Below are 18805 nucleotides of genomic sequence, written 5' to 3'. Positions count from 1 at the left end.
ATACAAAGCCACAAAAGAAGTTGATGGACATCCTCTGCAGAGCATTAGCTACCTTGCTCCAACCTCCTGAGATCTGACTGTGTCTTTTGACAGCTCTCCAAGCATATTTCCCCATTTCTAGAATGAAACTGAACCTTTGCACTTTATTATTATTATTATTATTATTGTTCTCTTTCAGCAAAAAGGTAATTGGGCATGAAAAGTTCAAATCCATTAAATAAAAACTCAATTTAAAATATTTTCCATCCACCAAGCAAGGTCCTATTCATTATGCTGACACTGTACTCCACCTCTGTGCCAAGTGGATCACTCAAAGATGCCCCCCACCACTTCCCTGGCATTTGGTGTGACAAGTAAATCTGCTGTGCACACATTACTTTAGAGGGCATCCCAGTTTTGTATAAACACAAGCAACATTTTTAACAGCACCTTTAAATTCCCATGTTGAATTTTGTAACCACTGAGATACTTTTAATAAAACTATTTGCTCTGAGTCTCTCCGTTGGATATTGTGGCAGAACAGGTAACAGGGTTCTGTTAGATCTATACACATAGCTTATAAGTTTTATTTCTGCTTTACTCAATTCAAGTTTTTGAGCAGACTCAGTCTTGCTCAGATTACCCTACAGCTACATACAAATCATAAAGTGTATTTACTTATCAATACCAATAGCAGAAAACTAAAAGATAAATTGCATAGCTCTATAGAAACCTCAACAGAAGAATTTAGACGTTGCAGTTATTTGGTGCTGTATTAATTTAAAAAATAAAACAAAACATTCTAATGCTTCAGCCATGGGTTAAATACCCTGTTTTCACAAAGGTCACTTTTCCCATAAAGGTTTTTTAGTACTAAGAGACAGTAGTTAGCCTTAATATCCATTACAAATTTCTTCTTTAAAGCTAGCAAAATATTTTTTGCCCTACAACTCAATCTGCCAGAGATGCAGAACACAGCTACCTCATTCTTCACAGGACCAGATCTAAATCCTAATAAAAAAGCCAAAGAGGGACATCTAGTGGTAACATGCACGAAATTAAGCATCAGCAGAGGGAGGAAAAGCCTACTGCAATGACTATTATGGATCAGAGAGAATAGTTTATTTCTCATCGGAAATGAGGAAAAGTTGAAGGAAAGACTGAAATTAAATCATTAAAAAAAAAGTTTGCTCATTTTATTATTTTCTAACCTACAAAATCTTATAATGGTAATATACTTAACACTAAACTCCATTTGGGCAAACCAGAAAGATGAAGTGAAACAAAAGGAGAGCTAACAATCAAGTTGCCTGTTTGAAGAAAGTCAGATTATGCAAAATTAACTAATTATAAATGAAAAATTCTTAAACAAACAACACTACCACAGAACTCCAGACACAAAGAGAAAAGCTGCACTCTGGCTTTCACTAGCAGAACAATCCCAATGACAACTAAGATCAGGAAAAATAATTTCATTTACCTTCAAAGTCTACAGATATATCAAACTCCAGTGAAGGGCTGAACACCAACAGAAACTAGAATTAAATTCCAGTTTAACAAAATTTCCGAAAAGTCACCAAATGAGAAAATCATAAGATTTAGTGCTAACTTATATTAGAAGTGAACATTTCATCATAATCATCATGAAGTGCTCATGAAATATTAGTGAATTAAGCCATCTGTCAGCTAGTGAGGCAGATCAGTAGTACTGGACTCTTTTCCTAGCTGAAGACAAGGAGAGATCAATGGCAAGCTCCTGACTGCTGGAAAGAAAAAGTAGAGCTGCGTAGCACTAGTCACAGAGTCCCAGTTAACGTTAGCATCAAAGAGCATCTGTATTTGTAACAAACTGTGTCTTTCTTATGAAAATGCCCTTTAAGCATAAAGAGACACCCCCAAAAAGAGTGCATAAGTTGCAGAAGTAGGACCTTACCTCGAGATAACAGCTGGGGTGAAAAAAGAACCCATTTTATAGCTGGTTCTTTCACAGGGAAACAGATGTCTGAATGGAGAGCAATGAACTTACAATCCATAATAAAACATCCTGCCAAATATCAGTATGTTAAGGCACGAAATGTGCACATATTTTGCTATGGACCAAGGACACTGATGATGAGGAGCAAACTTCTTGCCCATCCTTCTCTGCATGATGCTGGGCAGCTGCTCTCGGTCAAAAACGCAGCCTTGTAAGATGGTCCACAATTACTTTTTGTTTTGTTAAAGTCGCATAACAAGCAACTTTGTGTTATATAGCTACAGTCATGTATATTAAAATATAACTGCAAACTAGTTACAGAAAACTGAGGTTTTTAGCGTTACTTTCTATCAAAAGACAAAGCAGATGAACTTCTAGCTTTATAACAATTATGTACAGGTCTTTTACATACCAAAAGAGTAGTAAACTTAACCTATCTCAAGCACTTCTGTGGCAGTTCCACTTACGCTGATCGCTACAGTTCCTCTCTAAAGTGAGGTTTAAAGAGAGACAAAGCACAGAAATTTTTCCAAGGAACATGGGACAACCTACAGGGCTGAGCCCTCTTCTGCTCAGCTCCCAGAGAAATTCACCCTTGCTCTGATGGACTTTTCTGACTTTCCATGAATGCATGAAAAGGGAGACTTTCCCATAAATTTGCAAGCATAAATCATATGTGAACTTCCATTAAAAAAAAAAAAAAAGTAATCCTCTCCAATGCTCTAGGTGTGACATTAATTTTGGGGCAGCATCATAGACTATTCTTTGTAATCACATAATGTCAACTCCTATCTCCCACAGTGGTGGACCGTGTGTCACAAAGGTGCATTAAGAGGCAGCTAATTAAACAGAATTAGCTACTGAGTTGGCCCAGCCCAAAGGTCATATCCATTCTGATTTGGGATATTAATAATTCTCTTTGCAGATATATAATGACTAGATGTACATGGAAAAACATCCTTAAAATTAACTTATTTTAACTTGAGATAGTAAAGCGGGCTTATAAAATAGAACTGCAGAAGCAGAATGCTGCCTACCTCTTTGAGAATGCTTAATCTATTAATCTTCAGTTAATAGTACTGCATTGAGTCTGCTACTTCAGGCTGCACCAAGCTCTCATGAAAATAACCCTCTCCTTTCACTCTTTCCTTTCTTTTTCTCCTCATTGTTTCTGCACGACTGCTACTACCTTCTGAATTTATTCCCCCTCACTGGACGAGCAGTACCTATGAGACAAATCCCCACACACCTTTTTTTTTTTTTTTTTTTTTTCTAAGACAGACAGGCTTCTTGGAGCTTCTCTTCTTATGCTCTCTCAAAAGTCCACCAGCACATGTAAGATGTGGAATAAAAGAAAGATGCTAACTGTCAGTGGTGATGCGCACTGGGATCCACCAGCAAAGAACTAAAGATGAAAGCATTTGGTTGTGGAGATTATATGGCCACTGCTAAAATAATGTCCTTTAAGGCATAAAAATAAATGACTCTCAAATGTGTTTCCATGGCAAAAGCAGCCACCTGGCACACAGGTCAGTATTTGGGAATGCCATGTCAAGGCATGGAGGCTGACTAGTTAATACAAGTCAGCCACCATTCCCCTGCCCATATTACACCTCAGTAGGCTTTGAAGAAAGTGTGCTGGAGATGTCATTTTCCACTCTTTTATAAACACCCACTTCAAGATGCTTCACTCCAGGCTAGCAAGTGATGCCCTACATCACTATACTACTATTTACAGAATTTATAACATAGGATCATGGTTACAACTTCATACATTGCAAGTGTTTGTGAATCATATTCACCAGAATATACTTTCCTAAGAGTGCTTAATTAGCAATAACATACAGAAGAAACTTCAGGCATTATAATTCACATTTCTCATGCCTACTTTTAAAATAGAAAAGTAGAATCTTTGTACATGTGGAAAGAGGCTCTAAATTCTCTTTGCGTTATTTTTATTTTTCCAAGAGTGAACAGGAGCAAAGAACAGGGTGCATTGTAGGAGGAAAGCACCTGTTTAAAATATTTCATATTCCTCCTTGCATTGCAATAATATAATAACTATCTTGACGTAAAAAAAAAAATAATAATCCTGTTTTTAAAGATTAAATTTAGTGTGCATATTCCAGAGAGAAACAAGTTAAAGAAAAAAGTTGATCAATGCTTGTTTCCTAATGTCTCTGAATAAAGATCACATACCTTTCCGGAAGACATGCTGTAATTAAACTAACCTCAGCAGAAGGACAGCCATTCCATGGCATATTTTCCACTAGAGGTCAGGCTGAAGGAATAATCTATTCTAGCCTTCAAAATCTCTGAGTGAGAGTTACTAATCAAGTTTTGGAAGTTTGAAAATCAGAATTTAATTAATACCACTTTACTTCACTTAAAATGAATGACAAAGATGTGTTTTTCTAAGCGTCCAACTGCTGGAGGTATTTAATCGTGAGAGTATTTTAATGCACTTCAATACAACTTTTCATGGAGCATTTGATGTGCTATCTCAGTTGGCAGGACAAGGTTTGTACTGCAATAGAAAAGTTTTTCTTAAAACTTCAGCCTTGAAATGAAAAACATGTTAAAAAGTTTGATTAATAACAAAGAGCATTCTAATTACTTTTAAAAGGATATTTTTCAAGTTTTTATTTTTTGCCTTGAGAAAGGATATACATTACAAGCAACGTCCATCAAAAAAACTAGACTGAACTTGTTTCTGTAAGTAACTAAGAAGAAACACTGCTAAGCATGGAGTAAGGACCATAACAGACTTGGGTGACTACATTTTTTAAAACCCCAGAGTGATTTGAATTAGGAGCCTAAGCTTTTCTTTTTGTCTATTTTGATGACATGCAATGTCATCATTTTCAGAAGCATTGTACCAGCTTCTTGAAAATAAAACCCTGAAGGCAGACTTACTCCCAGAAATTCAAGGAAACATGTAATGTATCATTTATAGTTTTAAACACCTGCTTTGTTGCGCCAGGACATGAAATCATGCTCAGATGGCAAGTCCTAGCTCCAAGGTCTTCACCAGTCACCAGCCCTCTCAGCAACTCACTGCGTACAGCACATCTGTCTCCAGCCATGAAAACCTGGACAAAGTAACCTTGTCTATAGTCACGTAAACATTTACCTCTGAGTTGAAATCTAAACTGAGGAGTTGCTCACAAGCTTACACTTCTGAAAACAAAGCAGCCCATGAAATTCACTGAGAAAGGAAATTAAGTAACTAGATCAAGCTATGTCAGCTAGTATTTTAAAGTACCTTAAGGTAACCTATTAGAGGTACTTCAAACCACGATGTACTTTACAAAAGTAAGAATATAAAATGTCAGGAATGCTGTGCAGAAAGAAGAAAACTTGTCGTTTCTCCAGCCACCTACGATTACTGGCAGAAATAGGATGCATAAGGTATAGAAATGAAGCCTGCAAGACACTGGTTTGAGTTTCCTATGGTCTAGCCTCTTCTGTAGTTTCGCCATCTCAGATGTAGTCTACCTGCCGATAACAGTCAGTTGCTTCATCAGAGTTACAGATTACCTCATTTAATGATTTTGTAACAGAGCCAGATAATCTCAGTCCAAAATTCACATATACAAAAGGTGAAAAATCATTTTATATCAGTGTATTCAACTAGTGTTTTTTCTTTTTTTTATTTTAATTTACTAGTTCTGAAAATGTGCTAACATTTTAAAGTATACACCTGTACAACTGGGTATGACACAGACACATCTCTCTAACGCATGGCCTGGAGCAATGCAAGAGCCATTTGAAAAGGACCACTCAAACATAACTTCCACAGAGCTGGCAGTCAGAGTTTCATTGAAGCTGGTAATGCAGATTTCACAGATTGTACCCCACCCAGATTCACAGATGGTATTTGTGGGAGCAAAGGAAAATAAAATATAAGTTTAAAATAAATGCAAGAGAAACACAGAATAATATTGAATCACTCTAGGTATTTCTAAGGGTTTCTGTTTATCTTTTCTACTTCTCAGCACATAGTGAGTGTATGTTCAAGGCTTTGATACCACTGAGCAAATGGAAGGGTTTTAAAATTAGTTTTGTTTCAAATGTGAAATCACAGAAATAAAGATAGGCTCCAGATATTTCTCTTTAGAGTGAAATTTCTATACAGAAGCTTGATGCAAAAGGAGTTAAAAGCTGCTCCTGAATACATTGTGCTAGGCTGCATCCCTCCGTGTGGGCCACTTGTGACATTCTGACCTCCTAACATACCTGTTAATTAACTTAACCTCCTATTTTAAACGTAAGGTGTTACGAACACATAGCTGTTAGGTGGTTAAGATAATGTACTACTAAACAACAGAATGAATTGAATGCACAGACCTCTGCTTCCTTAGTGCTGCTGCAGGTGTACTAGAAAAACTCAAAAATTTGGAAATTAAATCAATTAAGAACCAAACGATTTTGAAATTAAGGGGTCAAAAGCCTACTAAGAATTCCTTTGTAGGAAACCTGGTACTGTGAGTTTCTCATTCTGTCAAATAATGCCTTTTTTGTGTTAAAGGGAAGGACTAGCTCTGCTGAATTTCAAACAGATCCCTCTATATGGTGGCTACTTTCCCATTTTTTTTTTAAACAGATAGACACAGCTGGTAAGAAGAGGCAAGCCACAAAGAAGTGAGAAAAATACAACTTTAGATGCTGACATTACAATACTAGGGGGCAGGGCAGTTGCAGACGGATCAGTCTGAGTTGTCAAGTTGACTGACAACTATTGTTTCGGGCCCCAGTTCAAGGTCCCAGCCTGGCCTCTTCCATCTCCACTACCAGTCCCTCTCAAACTAGGGAGGGCTGATGGGCAACATTATTTCGTTACAGTCATACCCTGCCAGGTAGCTGGTCTCAACTTCTCATAAAAAGCTAATAGAGAAAGAAGGTATAGGAGGAAAACAGCAAAAGCAGGAAGCGGTAAAGAAAAATGCAAGGAGAAGAAACATGGAAGTCCATGCTTCTGTTGTTCTGTTCCCTTCTGGAGGCCCTGGTAACACAAAGGTGTTGACATGTGCTTCCAATTCCAGAGTGTTTGACTTTTAATCATCTTCTCTTGAACATCCTCTTTCTAAAGAATCCAGTTCCTCATTATTTCAGTCATTAGTTAAATTTAATTTCTGGTAAATCAATGTTTACTTGTTGATTTCATGTCCTACCCTTCTCTTGTTTACTAAGTAAAACTTAGACACTATCCTTGAATTGCAATAAAAATCCCCCTTCTTTGGATTTACCCAGTCTGTCTGTATCCTTCCCAACTCCTCCTATCGGCCTTCTCTGCTACAGCCTAGTACAACACTGTCTGACCTTCAGTGACTCACCACAACAACGGGTAGATAGGCAGGCCCCAGCACAATGTGCCTTGCACTATTACAACTTTACTCAGGCCAAGAGAAAAGCCTGTGGCGTATGGAGACAGCAGAATGAAGTCTTCCACTCCTCTCTGGGCTGTCCATTAGTAGAACAGCTTCTGAAGTACGGAGGCAGGAAAGAAAACCAAACACGATGGACTCTGACTTGCCATTTAAAATTTATCAATGACCAGCACACTGGATATAAAGTCTTTTGGGGGTTATTTTCTTTCCTTGAAATCTCGTGCTACTATTTAAGCCACAGTTATAAAAACAAACAAAAAAAGACCAGAAAGAGTCTTTAAAGAAATTATTTCAAACTAACACATCATAGAAAGATATAAGCAAAGAGCAAAACTTCCTATCAGCAACATATTTATGACAGTATGACATACAAACTAATTATATAGTCACATCTGAATTACTTGATATATACATCTGCAAGTGTCACTCATTTTATGCTGAATTTATTCACAAACAAAAAAAAAAGATCATTTACAAAAGGTCTACACTTTATCCAGTCACAAAACCTATGTATAAAGTAACTTCTACAAAAATAATTACTTCAAATTTTCACCAGTGTCACTAAATAGTGTTTAACCCAAATACTTAATTTCTTTTTTAATCTACTCATCTGAGAGAAATGGAGCTACAATGGTTTGCAATTTTTAATCCCAAAGTGGATTACACAAACAACAATTTCATCAAAGATTTTTTACAACAAACCTAGCATTACCGGCTACATCTTATTATTAAGGTAAGCATTCTTCAAAGAACTGTATGATTGGAAATCTCTTTCTGATACATAGTGACATTCTATCTGCTGGCTGCAGTTAGAAGAGTCAAAATGAAAACAAAAATTCAAACACTTTTTTTCGTCTTATCTTTATTGATTTAGACTTCAGAGCTATAGCCAAAAATAGTGCATCTGTAGAAAATTACCACACGTTATCAATACAGCATCATCGTATGTTTAGAATTATAAGCACTTGACAAATAGCAAAGAGAACATTCAATCTAACATTTTGGCAATGCAGCCCACGAATAGGAAATGCAGAGAGAGGGACTTTTTTCTCCAAAAAGAAATATTTCTAACCAGGAATGAAAAGCCTGTGTTAAAAAATTAATTCCAGTCACCCTGTAAAACTTATGATGGTTCATTCAAGACATCAACACACACCACTGGAAACTTTGCATGGAATGTCAAATGATACACCGAAGCTATGAGTCAGTTACAGGTACAACGCCGTCTTCAGCACTTTGTATGCCATTGAGATGGTAACAGCATACCCAACTACCCAAGACAAACCTCTGGCAGGCTGGGGAAGAGGGATCAAATATGCAAAAGTGTGAGTGATCCTAGCCCCAACGAAGATCCTAAAATGCAGCAAGGCTGTGGACAGATCGGGGCCACTAAGAGCATACAGCAGTCCAATGCCAAGAAATGGGACAATGTTTTCAAGGTCATTCAGGTGGCCTCTGGGAAGAAAAGCAAAGTTGTTTTATAGTGTTACATTTTGTTGAGTAAATCACTTCAAGTCTTATTATTTTTCAGCATCTTCAAAGTGTGCTATTGTTAAGGCCCTAACACTACTGTTGGCTTTCTCTACAGTGAGGCCCTGACTTGAACATATGTTCACCTGACATCGCTCTGGTCTCTCTTGCTGCACCCCCATACTTTTATGCTTCTGATCTTCTATATGAAATGTCTTATTTTTTCTCTAGGATCTTGGTAATATAAGGGACTTACATGAAGTATGAGAGTGCACCATGGTGTGCAAGAATGAAACGAAAGGAAGAAGACAACAGCTGGAATTCTCCTGTACCCTCTCACAAACGAACATCAATTAAACTGGATGACAGTAACTGCAACTATTAGACTTCATTATTAGACCTTCATGATCTACTCCAACCCTACCAACTTAGTTTGTAGTCTCCATAAAGAAAATATGAAATATTTATATTAATATATTAATATTATATTATATATATATATTAAACATTCTATCCTATATATTAAACACTCTATCCAACTTCATGAGCCTCAATCATCTTGAAGAATGTTATTTTTTAGCACCTAACATCTCTGACAATTACACTCTTGGTTCATTTTCTTCACTAGCAAGCACTAAAATAGTGCTAAGTGGAAAAGTGTTTGAAATTTTGAAACCATAATATAATTTACTAAGAATGTGTTGAGAAATATCTCCAGATCTTGAACCCTTCCACAGCTCTTCCTAAACCTTCCCTGCTCCCTTTACTTCTTCAGATAAGCTATAATTCCAGCCAAATTTGCTGATTGAAACAACTTGTAAGCCTTACTAATTATGTCAAATTTCACTGCCAACTAAAAACAGAACATGGTGCTGTTTTGCAGCTGCTTTTTGAACTCATGTATCATTACAAGAAAACATATCCTCCAGAAATGTTTTTTGCTTTTGTTTTTTTCCCCAAAAAAGTACAGTGAAAAAGTAATGTTTTCCATACCCATAAACATAACAAATTCCAGTCACTTATATAGAAGAGAAGCCATGATAAATCTATCCAACATTCTCTGTTGCCTTGAAGCTTGGAATAGAAAATAAACATCCATTAAGAACCATTGTCAGGAGAAAAAAAAAATGGATGCTCTAACACCAATGGAGTAACTAGAGACAAGCTGACTTACTAGTACTGTGGAAGTCTTAAACACTGCAAAACAGCAGCACAGGCTTTGAGAATACAGTCTTGTAAAAATCCTATCTGTGTAGCTGAGACTGTGAGGTGACTGTCATTTTCCTAACATACTGATTTGAATTAAAAGGGCACTTGGTCCTAAAGCTGGTAGCAATTTAGCTGTCCTCTTACAAATTACAAACAGAAAGGAATTACTCTTCAACAAGAAGTGCCCAGTTTTATGTAGCAACTAACAAATTAAACAACAACTCCCTGAATGACAGAGGGGAAGAAAAGGAAAGTTCAGTATATCTTTACAGCCCACTGAGACCCTCCTTTCTGAGATTTTAATCCAAAAGAGATATACAGAAATACACTAGCCTTCATGGAACTACAATCATCTACACTTGCAAGGATCGACTGTTCTGAAATCAAAGTTGATATTTATTTTCTAGATCTTCCCTAATGGTGTTTTAATGAGAACACTTCAAGATTTTATACCAAAAACTTCAATGTGAATGAATATAGAAAACAAACTATAAGCTTCGTTAAGGAATAATGATACAGAAAGCATTAAGAATATTAAAGGTTCCTGTGCCTTGTTAGTACAGGTATATCAAACAGCATCTCTAATCTTATAATTTTGCTATCAGAAAATTTTTGCCAATAGCTAAATAAAATTAAATAAGCTGCAACATTTAGCCCACTGAACTAAACTTTACATTCTGCCATGAATCTTGCAAAACAAAATACATACACTGCAGGTTGCACACTGCCATACTATTAATAGCATTCTTCCAGAAGGCTGGTCAACTTTCCTGTACAACTGATACATCAGGCAGTAACCCCAATTCAATCCAGCAAAAAGAACACAAGCTTGGACTCCCACTCAGTATAATTTGCCAAATCACACCCTCATTACAACTCTGGAGTTCCATAATTTTAATACAATTTCATTCCTCTTCCCCCTGTTATTTCCTTTACACTTTAGTAAAAGATGCAACTATTGCAACTCATGCTGAAATATATTGAAAGCTGATTTATACTTAATATACACTGATTCATACTAAATCAATGTACAATCATGTTTTACAATCTTCTCACCACTTTCCCCATCCACTCAGGATATTATCCAAGAGTGTGCTATTATAGCCAGACAATGACATTATTTGTAGTATGCATGCTGACCATTTGAATGTGGAATAGTTTGTTCATTTGGACAAATTAACATAAAAGATTACTAGAAATAACAACACAAAAAAGGCATGGGTTTGCCAAAGAGAATGTGATGAAATTAGTTCTTTGATTTAGGCTGATTTTGCTACTTAAAGTAGCTTTTGAAAGACTCCCATGCATTACCTGCGTACACGTTCAACATCTGCATCAGTCCGCAGGTATTTTTTGGCACTCTCGCCTTTACCATATGATGCTGTATCTTCTGGGTTGGCAAATGCCTATTTCAAAAAAAAAAAAAACATACAAGAGACATTAGATGCAAGGATGCTGCTTCTAGCCAAAGTAGCTTCATACAAAGATATGCTCTCTACTAATGCCCCTGTAACCCCACATAACCTACCTGCAGTTAAAAGCACAGGGGACAATACATCATTCAATACAATAATAATTTCTTGAACCTAGCCCACGTGTAGCATGCGTGCTGACAAATTAGCATAATTTATGCATGTAAACAATGCCTTCTTGTAACATGGACAAACACAGCAGATGACTGAAGCAATGCCAGTAGCCTGAAGGAACATCATAACCTGGAAGGTAGAAGTGTCTGTACTGCCTAAGCCTCTTTTCACTATTCTTGACAAATTATCTGAAAGCCCTTTTGGATCCTTTCCTTCTTCAGAAATCTATACAAGAATAGCATCCACTTCCATCCCTGTTATTACCAAATAAGCTGATCCCTTTCCTTTTCAGTACAAACTTTGCCACTTATATGACCCTTTATTACCTCCAATACTTTAAGATATCATTTGAAAACATCATTCACTTCAGTTGGTGCAGACTGCAGTAGATGTCTCCTTGCCAAGATGTAGTAACACATGCATTCTGTGAACTGTTCATGCTATATAGGATTTAGATTTTAAGAGGTACATGACTGTTTTCTGAGGCAGCCTTGATCCCTCACTGTTAAATATCTTTGGCCTCAAAATTCTGGAGACATTAACAGTATCAGCAACACTCTACCTTCCCTTGCTCCACTGCTTTCCTCCATTTTCTCTTAATACTTCTTTAGTCTATTTTCTTTTAAAGACTTTTTTTGTTTTAAATAAGAAATGAGAAGAACTTTACTTATTTATCTGTTTTTAATATTACTGTCCATCATAAGAAAAGCAATTGCCCCAAATTAATGAAAGCCCTATTGCCATCTGCACACATATGGATCACAACACAGTATGAGCATTAATACAGGACTTCATTAGATCTACATATAGGATCATACAGCTGACCTGCTTCTAGAGCAAAAGGAAATAAGGTTACAACACAGAAATCACAGAAACCTGTGTTCTATTTTGAACATGTGAGTGTGTGTGGTCTACTAGACTCAACATTCAGCTGTGCCAAAGACCTAGAGCACCATCTGAAATCAGCAGTTGCTCAAATGCCATGCTACTAGGACCTCAGAGGTACTGTGTAACATCACAAACAACAGAATAATTGAGCTGTTTTCTCTTTCATCCAGCAGGTATAAAAAGCAGCATTTCAACTAAGGGACTGCAACAAACTCTCTGAAGCACATGCTGTCTTGCAGAAGCAAATCTCACAAGAACAGTCATATGGGGCAAACCCAGGGCTCTTTCATCTCAGGACCAAGCGTTTCCAAGGGTGGCCTGTAGCAGATACCTAGAGATCACCAAGAACATTGCAAACACAACGTGCTGCTTCCCATGGGCACCTCTCTAAGCTAGATTATTTAGCATTACATCATTTAGCTTCTACATTATTTAGCAATCCTCACTCGATCTTTCATACACTTATCCAGACTATCCATCAATCCACATAAACTTTCAGCCTGCCACTCATTTTTGAAAATGATTTTTTTTTTTTTTTTTTTAAGATCTATGTGAAATGGGAAGGCTAAAACAATTAGGGAATGTAAAAAGCTTTGAAATTACCGGATGAAAGGGTTATAGAAGCATACAAATATAACTCATATCCCCTCTCTGACCCTACTGGTTGGTTATTCACTTAACACAGCTTCATATCATGTTTTATTTGCTTTATAAATTGGGTAGCCTGGACACCAGCATTATCCACAAGACAGTGGAAATTACAGTTCTGAAAACTTCTAATTCAAAAAGAATAGATATGTTTTAGAAGAGTAGCATAAGTCAAATGCAACTGTAAGAGACAGTCTCATAAATATCTTACAGTTAGGTTAAAAACATTCTCCATTTGATAGCAACAAAGCACCAGCTGGCCAAATCCAGTATATCATTAGGGGAGGCAAAGAAGAGAAAGCTGAAACAAAAAAGAAAGAAAAGCACCTGTATTTGAAAGGTGAAAAGAGATGCCTGTGATATCTCTGTATTTCAATACAGATTCCAAGCTCTTCTACCAGACAACAATCCCAACTTCTTACCTTTCTCGTGATTCTGAAGTATGCAGTTATAAGACTCATTAGCATCATTTTCAGGAGAACAATAGTTGCATAGGTAGCATAGGCGCGGAAAACTTCATTGTCAATTAGCTGGGTAAGTTTAGCCATTTCTCCACTTCTCACTGATGACCTTTAAAAAATATTGAAGTTAGACTAACATTAGAGAAGCCCAAAGTTCTGACAACAAAACAGCTCTTTTTAGCATCACTGCAGTGACAACACAACTTTGGCTCCCTGAAAAAAATATTTTTCAAAATATTATTTTAAAATTATTTTTTTTAAACAAGCAAAATACTTAGTATAATCACACAAACAAAATTTAGCCAAAGAAACTAGTACACTTTCCAAGTAACAAAAGCCAACTTTAGACCAAGTCATTTGAACTAGTGAATTTCCCTAAGCAATTACCAGGATAGAAAGAGTGTGATGACATACTGTATGTACTAGAGTGTTTAAAGAGGAAAATTAGTATTGCCTACCTTTTTTGTAAAATGACACAATTATAATTGCATTTCAGCTTTCAAACTAGCCAATATCTTCCCACCCAGCAATAACTTGTGATCAAACTGAGTTAAACATGCATTTTCTTCCTTTGAGACATAGTTCTTAAAAATTGCTTTTAGCATGATTCATGGGCAAAGATTAAGTTGTAATGACAAAAAGCGGAGAACTATTTATGCTTTTATCAAGGGAGGTTTAAGCTAATGAAGTCTCTTTCCAGTGAGGCTGTACCAAACCCACCATCCTATGGAGGTGGTATCTTTTATCAACACCATCAAGTCAAGAAAGTTTTGAGGACTGAATGCATATAAAATGAAAAGCATGTCCACTTGCACATCCAATTTGTGCTCTGCACGGAGCAAGGCTTTTGCCTCACCAGCTGCTTTAATCATGCATTTAGTGAGTAGGAATCCATGTAACTAGTATTTCTTAGCTCACAGCTACTTCGTTCATTCTGAGACCCAAAACAAAATTACCTTTTTTTTCACAGCTAACTTCAAAATTTCCTATAATATTTTAACAATAAAAAGTTAAAATTATGTACAGATCTAACATTCACTCATTTTGCCTTCAGCATGTAGTCACTGCCAGCTACAACCAAACAAGGGAAACTGGACTAGCTGTGCACAGAAGACTCTTGTTCTGAAGGTACATCCTTGGTGATGAAGTGAGCAGGACATAGGTAAGCAGCTGTTTGCTCAGTGATGCAAATCTAGCCTTGCCTGAACATGTCTGGATGTGGGGATGGGATTTTGCTCCTTCCTTTATTCTTTACAAAAGAGTGCTTCGGTCACTGGGCCAAGCACTGGGTCCAGGGATTATGGGAAACTCAGAGCAACTCTTTCCACTCCCACTGCAGCTCAGCAGTTCTGAAAACAACCAGCAACCTGGCAAAGGTTTTTCTCAGCAATGAATAGACACTGTCATTTTTAACTTAGTATCACGGCAAAAAGTATGCATGGTTTCAAAAAAAAAAAAAAAGTAAATCTGTGGCTTCGGAGCATTTTTCCCCCACTGAATTTGAAAGCCACATTGAAAATACATCCAAGAACTATGTAAAGTCATGAAAAACTGTTCACTAAGGTCTCTTTTTTCACCTGCTGGAACTATACCATATTTATCCATTTTCCCTACTTCTAGGGTTATCCTCTTCTAATTCTCCTAAATTCTAATTCTCAAGGCCTTGTCTTCACTACAAAAAGGGAAGATCAAAACCTTGCTGAAGACAAAGAATTCATCAGCAGAAAAGCCAAAATAAACCCTACCTTGTACAACAGATCAGGGTTTAAAGGGATATGCTTACTAAAACTATCAGCAGACTGATCTGTAAATGTAATACCACATTGTGGTGTGAATACAAAATTCAGAAGTCAAAGTTTGGATCCCACGTACAGGCTCTTAAAAGCACAGAGGGGAAGATAGTTCAGGCATGTTGCCCTCACTGGGAACCTAACTATGTTAATATTTACATTACACATGATTTTTGTCCCAATGCTGACAGACTAGGCCTTCCCTATGCAGTTGTAATTAGCAATATCAGCTAAATACCAGCTGGGATGGCCTTTTGTTGTTCATTTGTTAAAACACTACTTTTCAAAGGCTAACAGCAAGTCCAGCTTCTCAGAAATACATGCTGTGTTCTTCCCCGTTTCATCCTTAAGCTCTGACACTACACCCACCCCTTCCACAAACCGTAAAATGTAACCCGCCTTCAAAACTCAATCTGTAACAAAACCCCCGCGGCCACGCTGAAGTCACGGGGCTTCCCTAGCAAACCTGTGCCGTCCTCAGCTGTGAATTCAAAGCACGTTTCAGCTGCTGCAAGCGTCCAAAGAGAAACTGCGCCTTTTAAAAAGAAAGAAATCGGGAAGTTTCAACACGCCCTAGGTTCTCCTTAGCCCGGGCCGAGCAACTCCTCCCCAGCTCGGGGGGCAGCCTAGGGGACAAGGGGCGGCAGCCAACACCTCCCCCAGCCCCGAGGGCTCCTCGGAGGGAGACGATTTCCCCACTCCCCCCAGCCAGTACCCAATGAGCCCCTCACCCCACTCCTGGGCTGTCCCCGAGCAAACCCCGCTGCCTTTCTCCGAGCACGGCCCCGGAAGACGGCGGCCCCGGGGGGAACCTTCCGCTCCCGCCCGGCCACGGCGCCGCCATCTCGCAGCGCCCACACACCTCGCCCGGGTCCCCTCGAAGAGAGCGCGCCCGGCGCCGCCGCCCCGCTGCTCCCCGCCGCTCGCTGAACCCTGGCTGGCCGCAGGGCTCCGCCTCGCCTCGCCCCAGCGGGCGCGGCGGTGGAGGCGGGTCCGGAGCTGGGCGGCAGTTTGGGCCCCGGAGGGCTGAGGGCCGTGCTCCCCCACCAGTGAGGGGTCGGCGGCGGACGTGTCCGTTGGGGCCTCCGGAGCTCGCCTGGTGGCTCCGCGGGATTCGGTGACTCCGCTGAGGCCGGTTCAGGCCTCGGCCCTCCCGGAGGTTAGTTGGAAGAAAACCGTGGGAGAAAGCAAAGAGAAAGCTCTCTGGTTTGAACACTCATGGACTTAAAGGCTTTTAAAACCCTGGAGGGAAAGCAAAGATCGCAACCCAGGCAGACTTCATCATCAGGCACCGTGTTCAGCGATTACACAAGTTGCTAAGTGGTCTTGAAGCTTGCTTGAAAAAATACTGAAAGCACCAAAAAGAAGGGCTGCGAAGCTGGTGAAGGGTGTGGAACACAAGTCCTGTGAGGAGCGGCTGAGGGAACTGGGGTTGTTTAGTCTGGAGAAGAGGAGAGACCTTATTGCTCTGTGCAACTGCCTGAAAGGAAGTTGTGGGGAGCTGGGGGTCAGCCTCTTCTCCCAGATAATCAGTGATAGGACTGGAGGGAATGGCCTCAAGTTGCGCCAGGGGAGGTTTAGGTTGGAAATTATGAGACATTTCTTCTCAGAAGGAGTAGTCAGGCATTGGAAAGGATTGCCCAGGGAGGTGGTGGAGTCACTATCCCTGGGAGTGTTTAAGGAAAGGTTGGACGTGGTGCTTAGGGACATGGTTTAGTGGGTGACATTGGTAGTTGGGCGAGATAATCTTGAAGGTCTTTTCCAACCTTTATGGTTCTATGATTCTATGAAAAATCTCAGTGATTTCAGCGCCTGTGTTATTTTGGTGGATCTGAACTTTTACCAAAGACAAAACTATTTATGTTGCGAAACCATTGGTGCTATTACAGTTAATCATGCTGTTTTGCAAAACCTAACAATAAAGGAACTTCACTGTTGGGCAAGGACTTCTCCCAACACACCAGAATGTTATGAAAGAAGGAAATGGGGTGTTCAAACCTCCCTCTGCTTCTGCAGAGGAAATGGCACAACCTTCAGGGCACTTCTTGTAACTGAATGATGTTTGTGACTAAGCAGATTATGTAAACAAGACCGATGAAGATGTAGACAAATGTAGGCAGGTGCACAGGAAAAATTTCAGAAGTAGTATATGTAGATACGTATAAAGGAGAAAGGGGATGTCATATTTAAAGCTGCATCATTATGAAAAACTAGTCTTGCATACATATATTCAGTGTTCATTGAGGCTACTTCTGTGATTCATGTCACTTACATACCTGTGTATGCAGACCTTCTGTGACTTCATATTAACTATGAAACAGCAAAACTCAGTTGAGCAAGGACTGTAGCTTTGGAACTGTTTTTAAGTGCCGTAGGAGCTGGGTTCAACAACCTTTGTTCCCACTAGTGACACAGTAAATAGTATTTCAGTTGAAGTCAACAGAACAAGTCACATGAATGTGAATAGGTAAGAGAAAGGAAATTTTGCAGATTTTCCTTTCCTAGGGAATGTATTTATTAGAAATCTGGAAATGTTTCAGCCGCTCCTAGCTGTTACTTCAAGGCAGAAATTGTATCTTCAAAAATATCTGTACACAACCTAAAACATAGTATATCCCAATCACATCGTCTAATTAGTCCTACTACGATAGAAATATATTTTCTATCATTTCTTGTTTTTCTGATTGATACTCCTCTTTATCTGAAGCAAGTTTAAAAAGAAGGCAAACTTACTAAGTTAAACAGAGTTAAACTAAACTCACATTATTATACTTGAGAAGAAAAGCTGGTGACTGATTTGTATGCAGTTCTCAGAACCAGACCTGGAGATACAAGAATGCCAGGAGAAAGGCCATTTTCAGTAGATATAGGGAGGATATTAAGAGATGCAGAAATGCAGCTAGAAATTCTACAAAAATCACTGTTTCCTTTGGATTTTTTTTTCTGTTTTATGGATTCTACAAATTTAGATTGACTTGTGTTATCTTAACAAACACTTCTGAAACAGAAAGCTTATACATTCCCAGTCTTTGAATTTTGAGGCCAATGTTTTTTCCTACCACCATGGAATTCCCCTGGTTGTAAGGAAGGTACAGAAAGAAGTTATGAGGAAAGGAGGGAGAGAAGAAGGCAGGAAGGAGAGAAGGATGAAAGAGAAAAAAAAATGAAAGGAAAAGAGAAAAAAGGTAAAAACGGGGAAAGAAAAAAAGGGAAAGGGAAGGGAGGAAGGAAGGAAGGAAGCAAGGAAGGAAGGAAAAGAAACAAGAACTGAAGCCAATATTTCTCGCAAACTGACTCCTTAAGAGTTGGGGGAGGAGGAGTCTAAATAGAGTGCAAAATCGGGGCCATAGTAAAGCAGAAGTGAACTTGTGCTCAAGGTCTATTTTCTCTTAAAAGTTCAGTAGCAGCA

General features: G+C 38.6%; 1 protein-coding gene across 4 annotated transcripts; it reads right to left on the bottom strand.

The window, feature by feature from the left end:
• Positions 1-8197: 8197 nt before the first annotated feature.
• MGST1 (microsomal glutathione S-transferase 1) lies at positions 8198-18539 on the bottom strand. Of its 4 annotated transcripts, none has more exons than XM_040563912.1 (5): positions 16259-18539; positions 15854-15932; positions 13568-13715; positions 11335-11429; positions 8198-8799 (listed from the first exon to the last, which is right to left on the bottom strand). In XM_040563912.1, the coding sequence occupies exons 3-5, from the start codon at positions 13691-13693 to the stop codon at positions 8553-8555; spliced, it is 468 nt and encodes a 155-aa protein (XP_040419846.1). In that variant the 5' UTR covers positions 13694-13715; positions 15854-15932; positions 16259-18539; the 3' UTR covers positions 8198-8552. The 4 variants fall into 4 exon arrangements, with proteins under 4 accessions (XP_040419846.1, XP_040419842.1, XP_040419853.1 ...); XM_040563908.1 differs by having other exon boundaries at positions 15796-15931; XM_040563919.1 differs by having other exon boundaries at positions 15862-15932; positions 16259-16349.
• Positions 18540-18805: the final 266 nt, after the last annotated feature.

The sequence above is a fragment of the Cygnus olor genome, chromosome 1 (genome assembly GCF_009769625.2).
Source record: "Cygnus olor isolate bCygOlo1 chromosome 1, bCygOlo1.pri.v2, whole genome shotgun sequence".
Taxonomy (NCBI): domain Eukaryota; kingdom Metazoa; phylum Chordata; class Aves; order Anseriformes; family Anatidae; genus Cygnus; species Cygnus olor.
The sequence above is the reverse complement of the archived record's forward strand: the minus strand, read 5'-3'. Positions and strand labels throughout refer to the sequence as shown.